A 10,095-nucleotide genomic window follows, 5' to 3' on the forward strand; every position below is an offset into this window, starting at 1 on the left:
GTTCTGCCTGTGCTTGAGGCTGGAGAAGGAGGAACCTAGGAGCAATGCTGGTGACATCTTGCCATGACTAGTTGGGCTGGAGAACTTGTCTACCAAACCCACTCACTGCAGCAGCTCAGCAGGCTGCCCCAGGAGTCTCTGCTGGTGCTGACTTCTTCCTAGGTCTGTGGGTAAGGCAAATCCCAAAGGGATTTGCATCTCCACTAGCAAACACTGAGGAGCTGCAGACAAAGAAAGCTTGTAAACCATTGCACTACCCTACTGAAGCAAAAACTCTCATATTTTCCCCCACTCTCCATCCAACCCCCCCTCCCCAATTATATTTCCTTTGCTTCAGGATGGCACAAATCCCATTTCAAAAGCTTTGGCGCTAGACAGGGCTCTTTCCTCTCTAAACTTTCTCATCATTGTTCTTTTTATCCCCTTTTCCCTGACTTTCCCGGGGGTCAGACCCCTGTGTCCTGTACCTGACGGCACTGCTGCAGCACCCAGCCTGTGCCTGGTGGGGGTCCCGGCCGGGGGTCCTGGTCCTGCTGCAGCCTCCTGAAGGCAGCTCTGCGCTTACTGCAGAGCAGGGACCCGCAGTCTATGGTGTGGGCACCTGCTGCCATCTTCTGGTCTTATTTAGGGTAATTTCAGGCCCCACAAAACCAGGTAGAGCCAGTAAAATCACTCGTGATAATTCAGTTTTATATATATATATACACACAAATGCTGAACAGTAATTTGATATCTCCCTTGTAATCTTTTCAAATGGTGCTTTGTGGGTTGGTGCAGTAATAACTCTATAAAATGCTAAAAACTCTATATAAGCCCTAATTGTTTTCATTATCATGGGCCAAGGCAGCTGCAAGTCCTTCAGTTAATTCTCCTCGGCCACTGACAACATTATAAAAAACATCTGTGGCAACCTCTTTGGCTAGTTCTTCTGTGTTACACACGTCTGCTTATTAGAAACTGGTCTGAGGAACACTGACTCACTTGATATCAGCCACAGAGTTGTATCAGTGTTTGTGCTTTGGCAGGGTGCTCAGTCTCCAGCAATTTCTTCCCCAAGCTGGAAAAACAGGGCTCCGTCTCCCAGCACTAAGGCTCTGGCTAAGTTGGTGCTCTTCCCCTGACTTTTGAATGGATATGAACTCAAATTGCCAAGTCTGATCTCTGAGTGCCAAAACTAGGGTCTGAGATACTGACCCTATGATCTGATTTATCATTGATAAAATGATGGGCCAGTTTACCATAATCTAACTCGAATCACAATCCCAGTATCTAGTCACTTCACCATTCAGAAGCATCACTCAGACCTATTGCTGGATTTAGTGGCTGCTGGACTTGCTGTCATTTCCAGCCTTCCTCCTCCACCGGGTAACCTTCTGTGACAGCTTGGGTGAACCTGCACATCCAGGGAATCTGGGTCATTTACGGGGAGCTATGAGAATCTGTGCCAGAAACTCCGCACAGTGAGAAACACGAGATGGTCAAGGTAGAATCATCAATATGGAAAAATAGGAACACAGATTTGCCAGTGTTTTCTTATCATCCAGTCCATGTATGCCATGTCACATAATTCTTCTCTTAAATTCCCTGCACCTGCCTTAGAATTAGTCAGGGTTTTTTTCATGCACAGTTTCTATCAGTAACCTTGTCTGCACATTCAAACATGGGATTTTTTTCCTGTTTACTGAGATTTCAGCCTTACTCCGAACAACAACTAGCCTGGAGTAAGGACCACTCAACAGCAACTTCAAGGCTTTCAGTGCAAATCTCTGACCCATTCCTCCCAAAATGCTTTTTGACAGTGTTTGCTAATAGTTTCCTCCATAAGGGCAGAACACACACAAGGGGCTTACGAGCTGTTGACTCCACAGCCCTGTACTCGGCAGCTGGACATGAGCCTTGCAGAATTCACGGCTGGCAGCTCCCACCTGAGACTGGTCCTTAGCAGCTCCCCCAGGCTGCTGCTGGCGTTGGTTCACGCAGTGGGATCCCAGCTCAGATGGGTCCTGTGGGACCCGGCTGAACCTGAGCTGAGGAAAAATTCTTGATTCAGTCTCCTGATGATGGGAATGCTTTCATGACTATTACTTTTCCAGTATCTTCTCTCCATCTCTCCCTTGGCTATCACCTTCTCCGCGTTGCTATGCCCTGTATGTGAAGAGGGGACTAAAGGCTGATTGACCTGACAGCTTTTCAGCACTTGGCTTACCAACAAGTCAGAGCTGACTCAGGATCAAAACCCTGCTGACCTCCAGTGGGTCCGGGGGAAGAGACATCGCTGGATTTTATGGGATGTATGAAGTTGAAATTCATGCACGAAGCCCATAGTCTGCCCACCAGCCTCCGCTGCTTCCGCCATGAGCTCTTTCCCAAAAAAAGTGTATCATCTTGCTCTGGAAGCATGGGGTGGATAGTAAATTTATGCACAGATCTGCACATTTAAAAAAGCACACACATCCTCAGAAATACATCCAGAATAGTGTGTACTATGGTCAAATGGAGTGACCAGCTACAGGAAGCAGCTTTGGGGTTTTTTTGGACATATTCTTGTTACAAAGCAGAGTTTAACTTTCCAGTTTTGCACGGAACTTAAAAATACTCCTTGCTTTCTCCACCAGAAAGCTTTTCAGGATAAAGATTTTCTCACGTAGTGTGTTAGGAAGTACACAGTGTGAAAAAACTGTGATAGGAGACTTAATCGAGGTGGGAGTGTTTGAGAAAGCAAGGATGTACACATAGCAAATATCAGAGGAAGACCCCACGTTGTCAGAGTACAAAGTCACCCGCGAGAGCCCTCGTAAAAGGGCTCAAAGTGCACATTAAACACAAACACTACCAGAGTAATTCTTTTTCTTCCAGCTTTTTAATGTGACAGAGAGAACAAAAACAAAGTCCATTGGAACAGCTGCAATTTCCAGTGACAACCAGACACAGATCAAATAAAAAAAATAAATAAAAGAAGAAAGGTTTCAAATGAAGAAAAGGAACCAAGGGACTGGAATTGGCTATTTCACACACAGAGCCGACAGAACACCTAAATGAAACATTTCATTAAATGCACGACACTGGTTGTTATTTACAGTGGAACTTACAGTGTGTGTACATTTATACAGCACTAGCAGCACATACAGCAAAGACATTTCTTCCATTTTGCTTCCTTCACAGTTCCCAGGCTCGATTCTTCCTAAAAGCAGCATTTGCTAATACGAGGGGGAGAAACTGAGGGAGAAACTTGGTGGAAATAGAATGTATGGGACTCAAATCTACATAAACCTAAAAACACACTCTCTGGTTTTGTGTGTCCTTTGGAAAGTCAAAGGACACAGCAAGGAACATTAATGGACCTAGTACCTCCTTCACAGTATCAGAGTATACTCGGTTGTTGGAAGTCTCAAAGCAGGACCTGGAAGAGACCTGCACATCTGCAGAAAGCTCTGCTCCATGCAGCCTTGCCCTGTGTCCCTGTGTAGCCCAGCCTGGGGATTGGACTGCTCCCAGACTCAGGGAACACCCCTTAGTGCACCTCTGCAGCATCACCAAAGGACATCAGGCTGCCTGACCACTCCCCAGTGTGCAGAACATCTGGCTCTGGACATGGCTTTTCCAAGAGTGACCCATTTCTTAGTCCAAAAGATCCATACACCACGTCATAGCATTCCAAGGGGAAGAGGATCATATGGGCAAGAAGGGGATCCCTCCATCCAGCCCAAGCCACCATCCGTGGGATGTAGCAGAGCCAAAGTTGCAGCAGGAGCCGTGCAGCACAACTGAAGTAAAGGAGTAGGTCTGTGACAACCGGTTAAATCAACGGGGAATATAAGGAGGCAGAAGTCTTATTGTAATACCACTGGTCTGTAACAGTATCAACAGTGCTTTGTGTTCCTCTGAATGTCCATTTCTGCGTGCTCAGAAGGTGAGCAGTGAGCTCCCCCTGTGCCCCCGTCACACTGCTGGACAGCTGAAGACATTACATCACAGCAGGCCGGTTCAGGTTCCCTAGATCCACCATTCCCATGCCACAAAGTCCCTGGCTAAGTGGCTGGTGTGCCACGCATGCATGAAGAGGTCCAGCTGTCCTCAAGAAGAGGTCTTTGGGATTTAAGGCAAGTCCCCTGTCTTGGTCCTCTGTGTTGCAGAAAAGTTCATGAATCCAAGGAAATAGTGCTCTGCAAGGATCATCAGTGGACCCGTGGTCAAGTTTTCTGTGTCGATGGTCCGGTGTATCCAAGACAAGGAGACTGTTCACTGTGGCAAACAGGCAGGGGAACCCATGGAGGAGGCATGCTGGCTCTTGCGCTGCAGGTGTAATGCTGATTTTACAGTAGAAATAAAGCTGAGCCATCAGAGGAGGTGCCTGATGGTGCTCCAGGGCTCTATGGCTCAGGCTCAGCCGGCTTGAAACTGAGACCCAAATCAAAACACAGTCAGCGCTGAGGGGACTGCACCCAATAACCATTTTGCTCTGGAGAGCAGCAGTGTGAAGCCTACACCGATTTAGACCAGGACAACAAAAAACACATCAGAAGAATTGTCTAAGCCTCGTTCACACTGAAGTTGGATGGGAGACATCAGCCCAGGTGTCACAAAGACAACTGCCTGAGCTGGAGCGGTTGCCCTGGATTTCTCTGTTATGGAAGGAGCAGAGCAGGGCCATCCAGGGCAACCCATCTTTGCAGCAACGGTACCCGAGCGTGCTCACGCATATTGCCTAGCGACTGAGATAATGACAGACATCTCACTCGTAGGTGTCTAAGGGCAGGTAATATGGTTTCTCCTTAGCTTTTCCTTTCTTCCTTCTCCAGTCAGTCATCCTTTCCCAGACCCCTGTGCACCAGCTGCAGCGTGTTTGCACTTTTGCATTAGGTCATGAACTCGCCGGTCAAGCATCAGGGATGGGAGCAGGTCACGACACATGTGCATCATCCTCCCAGCCCTCAAGTGACTGACCCATGGATTTTAGGGGTGCAAAGAGTTTCTACAGTCACATGAGTAGCCTAGTTGACACTGACAACAAAATCCTATTGCTCTTTACCTTCTCCCAGCTAATCTCCGGAAGGTGAACTTTAGCAGCCTGTGAAAGAGGCATTCTGTAAAGAACACAGGTTTCTAAGATGGGATAATATTTCCTAATATCACCTTGCCGTTTCTATCTCCTCAAGGCCTCAATTTCCTCCTTCTCTGAAAATTAACAGAGAAGTTTTGCAAAACAAATGATGTCACTAGAGTCATCGTGCAATGCCAGTGGAGAACACAAAGAGTCAGATTTGCTCTCAGAGCACTGGATAGATATGTAACTAAGAGTGCTTTGTAAAATAAATAAAGATAATTTCTGGCTGCACAAAGCAACACAACAGCATAGAACAGAAAATGAAACAAACATTGGGGTTTTTTCCTCCCAAATGTAATGTAATTGGCGTGCACATCCCAACAAAGTGGGTGAAACATAAAGATCATAGTCATCTTTTGTGTTGAAAGACATATTTAGCTGCTTCTCACCATGCAAAAAGATCAGACATTCTTAGAGAAAAAAACAGTCTGGGCTGTGATTCTCAACAGAAGCTGTGAACCGCTGCCAAAGGACATAATTATATTCACTCCTACCTTAGAGAAGGAACCTTGCTGTGAAGAAGACAAATCAAAAAAAGGCCCTAAGCTACCCTTAAAATGAAGAAATGAGGCATAATAAGCTCAGTTATTACAGCAGCTTGTGATTTTATCAATTCCATAAACCTCAGAATACATCTCAAAAATCCCAGATAGTCCATTGTAGCCTAGCTGCTCCATGTTTATCCCTGATTGACACAATGAGGAAAATTATGCTCATTAGCGGGCTTTACCTCATCAGCAAGGATTTGCTTCTTGTGATCTAACCATGCTTCGTGTCCTTCATCTGCCCTCTGCAGCAGCACTAACACTGACCCCCACGGCAGCGGGGGGCTGGCCCTGCTGTCAGCTGGTGGTGTATGTGACTGTGCACAGCTGAAGGCAGAGGTGTTAGATTTCAGTGCTGCTGGATTTCAGCTTACCCTTGCTTGGTTTTCTTTAAAAAAAAATCAAGAAAGAAAGAAAAACAAAGATATATCTAAAAAAAGCTAAATAGGAAGATCATTAGCAAAAGCACAAAATAACTTTTTATAGAATCACAGAATGGTTTGGGTTGGAAGGGACCTTAAAGCCCATCCAGTTCCGACCCCCCTGCCATGGGCAGGGACACCTTCCACTAGACCAGGTTGCTCAAAGCCTCATCCAGCCTGGCCTTGGACACTTCCAGGGATGGGGCATCCACAGCTTCTCTGGGCAACCTGTCCCAGTGCTTCACCACAAAATAACCTGGTGAGACAAATTCTCTGCATTATGTGACAGTTTCTGATCAATTCTGGTCTATTGCTGAGCTGGTTGAAAGGGTCTAATTAGTGCCATCTAGTCAATTGTGAGCATTGGTGTGTTATTTATGTATTTCATTCTTTCTTTCCAAGAAAATACATCCAAAACCACACAACTCACTTTGCTTCTAGATGCAACAGAACTTAACTCATATGATAAAAACTCATACGAATTTAAAAAATGGCTTTTACAGGGTATCAAACTGAACTGTGCCACTTAATGGAGAATTTAATGTTCTGTACAGTGAAAGCTTGCTCGTGCATTCCCTGTGTAACAAGTTCAATGGCTTTAAGTAACTGTGCTTACAGTGTTTCAATGAGACCCAAGTATATAAGAAAATCAAGCATCATATTCTTTAAATAATATGGCTAAAATGCTGGTAAATTCACAGTTACGATACTCAAGGTATTAGACAAAAGTCCTCTATTTACACTGGATAATATGTACACATTTGGTTTGTGGAATGCTCCAACATCATATCAATTTCTCCTCTGTGAAAGTTGTAGGAAAAAAAAAAATCGTAATCATCATAGAAATATATACTCCCAGCCATCGATACATTGAAATATTTGGTGTTTGGATATAAAGAACAGAGTGTCACTAAGTTGGTCACGACTCCAGATAATCTGAATTTGTGGGATTCATTTTTAGTGTCTCTTTTAAGATCTTCTTAAGGGTGCAGAAATTAAAGACTCTAAATTTCAATAGCGGATCACTTCAAGGTGTGTATGTATGTTTGCAAGTATGTGTAAATACATATATATATATAAAATCCTATATATATATTTCTCTCCCAGACCAAGAAGGTGCCTAGTGATTCTTTATGCCCAAGTGAAGACAGTAACGGGCTTTGAAACCCTGATTCTTCTGAGAGAGCCCAGCACACGCCCTCACATCCTTCAGAAAACAGGGCGCTCTCACTCTTTCAGGTGATTCAGGTGGTAACCCCAAAAGCAAGACAGCCAGGGTCACTAGTCACGACTGTGGCTCTTGTCCCTGTGGCTGGAGCTCCCCTACAGTAGGTTTCCTACCTGCCTCCCCTGCGGATGCCCTTCGTGTCTGAGCGCGGCGGATATGAGTTGCCAAGGAGTGCTGGGCAAGGCAGGCAGTATCTCACAGCTCGGCAAAGGCAGAAGGGGGTCAGGATCTGTTCTCCCGCGGGACACGCTCACACCCAGGCAGGCGCACACATGCACAAAGCCGCGGTTGGCGTCCCGTGGCGTTACACTGGGATGGAGAGGGACAGGGCAGGCTCCCAGCGTAGGGATGGTTAAACCCAAGCTCTGCAGGGGGTGTGGAGGAGCTGCATGCACCAGTCGGGGCGGTGAAAGGGTCAGAAAAGAGGGGTTCCGTTTCATCCCTTTGGGCTCTTCCTTCCCCCTGCCCTCTCTTTGAGGTATCGACAGAACAGTATAGAAATGGACATTTTGATTTTTCCAACCATGGCTCTTTTTTGTTGTTCTTCTACGTCCACCCCCCAGCCCCCCCGGCCTCAGTTGCTCACATCAGGACCTGTTCTCGAGTCTCTGGCAGGCGCAAAGCGAGCAGGCCACCTCCCACCAGAGCAGAGGAAGCCAGAAGGATGGGAACCACCTTGGTTATCCCTACGAAGGAGGCAAAGATTGAGTTCCCCAGGATGGCACCAAACTTGCAAAGCCCATTGAGGATGCCAAAGGCTGTTGCCCTGCAGGGAAGAAAAGCAGAAAGTCACGGTTAGGAGGGAGGTTCTCAGTATAACTACACAAGATCTGGATGGGTAATTCTGTGAACGTTCTTCTGTTGCCCAGGCTATGCTTCTAGCAAGTAAAGCCATCCAGGATACGTGAATAGATAAATAGATGTCGGTGTTCTGCCTGGCTGTGCGAATGTGCGAGAATGTCTATGTACTCATTTCTCCTTTTCATCTCAGCTTCTCCCTAGCCCTAGAGTGGCCCACTATGGCAGCTTCTGCCCCCTCCAAAGATAGCAGGACACAACCTGCCCTAGAACTTGCCAAAGCCCTTCCAAGCACCAGCTGGAGGGATTTGTCACCACAGAAATAACCCGTGTTCTTCTCCAAATTTGCTTCACCCAGCACCTAAAACATGCTGCCTTCAAAGTCCTTCTCCTTCCCTTCAGTCTTCCCCCAACAGCCTCAAAAAGACCCAAAAAAACCCCCAAAGGCTTATAATGATGTTGCAAGGGAAGATTTAATCTGCAGCACATTCTCCCAACGTTTCCTGTGCTGCCTCATCTCCCAAACCATTCTCTGCACACGGCTGTCTCTAGGTTGTGGAGGGGAAGGCTGTCACGGTGATGAGCTGTGGCAAGAGGCTGGGGGATACAGTCTGAAAGGCCAGGCCTCCATGCACATCCATAGAAATGAGAGACTCCACATTTTATCTGCCCGTAATTTCCATACGCCCACGCAGCTCCCAGCGTGCAAGCCACCGTGCATGCAGAATTATGCTTGCAAATGTCTGTGCTGATCCACAGGACTACCCAGCCCTTAAGGTTTGGGGAAAATAAAAATAATACACCTCCCCCATCTACATGTATCTAGAGAGAATTTTTCCATCAGGAACCTAGAAGACAAAGTTAGAGGGTGGAGAATAAAAGGGGAAATTTTCAGAGCACCTTTTGTCAGTGGGGTAGAGCTCCACAGTGATCACGTCCAGAGCGTTCCAGGCAGCAATGCTGGCCCCGCAGAAGAGGCACTGCCAGCCGATCATTGCCGACTCGCTGTTGCCGAAAAAGAGAAAGAAGCAGCACACTGCTGAGATCAACATCGAGCCACCTGTGTGGGGGGAAACCAAGAGAAAAATGTTGGCGTGATTTCCCCTGTCCACAGTTGAGCAAACACACTTGTTGATAAAGATGGCTTTTAAGTGATGGCGTTTCACCCCAAAATGAATTAAATCTGCACAAATCCAAAAAAACCTTGATGCTGTCATTCTCCGATGCTGGAAACCAGCCTGAAAGTGTTCTCAATGACCATCTGATCTTGCTGATAGTCCTGCTCTATGGAGACTCTGAAGACAGGCTTTTCCAGGCAGGTTTCCAGCATCTCAGACATCCAGATGGACCCAGGAAGAGTAGAGGCAAGTAAACTTGAAATTCAATGAGGAGGAAGAATCATTGTGAAGGTTTTTCAGCTTGAGTTTTGAGTAAAGAGCCAGTACATTTCATATCATAGTAAAATCACTTGACACATTTCTAGTTCTCAATTAGGATAATTTACAGTCAATTGTATGAAGCACTTGAGGTCTCTTTTAATTATAAGAACATCATTAGATTTCATGGCACATTTGCACAGAAGCCATAATGTTATGAACACCACTGAGGGAGAAAGCGAGAGCCTTCATGCTCAGTTAGGCACAGTTCAGATTCAGAAGTATTAATGGCTACATCACTGCCTTCTACCCCATTGGGAATTTTAACCTAAAAAATCCAAGTTTTTGCAAAATAAAGTATCTTTCTCTTCAAAGTTCTGTTGTTGCTGAAATATCTCCATTTACTACCAGGAAATCAAATATTTGTTTGTTTTTTTGGGGTGTTTTTTGAATGAATTTGACACCATCCAAAATAATTTGGATGCTGAACTGGAACTAAAACGCTTCATTTTGGACATTATGTTGTGTTTTGCCACTGTGGTGACCTGACTATCCACTTGGCCTCCAATGGTACCTGGCCAAACTGCATCCTCCACTGTGCAGTGTGGATATTCCTCCTGCT

The 10,095-nt window shown here is 45.9% G+C and overlaps 1 protein-coding gene across 1 annotated transcript in view; it reads right to left on the reverse strand.

Annotated features, from left to right (window-relative positions):
* Nucleotides 1–7,881: 7,881 nt before the first annotated feature.
* The window catches only part of LOC104517277 (synaptic vesicle glycoprotein 2B-like), a 26,667-nt gene continuing 24,453 nt past the window's right edge, over nucleotides 7,882–10,095 (reverse strand). The window contains exons 11-12 of the mRNA XM_010161880.1: nucleotides 8,998–9,157; nucleotides 7,882–8,065 (exon numbers count right to left, since the gene is read on the reverse strand). Coding sequence (XP_010160182.1) covers nucleotides 7,882–8,065; nucleotides 8,998–9,157 — 344 coding nt within the window. The remainder of the gene's footprint in view (nucleotides 8,066–8,997; nucleotides 9,158–10,095) is intronic.

This window comes from Eurypyga helias, unplaced genomic scaffold (assembly GCF_000690775.1).
Source record: "Eurypyga helias isolate BGI_N326 unplaced genomic scaffold, ASM69077v1 scaffold40110, whole genome shotgun sequence".
NCBI classification, from domain to species: Eukaryota; Metazoa; Chordata; class Aves; order Eurypygiformes; family Eurypygidae; genus Eurypyga; species Eurypyga helias.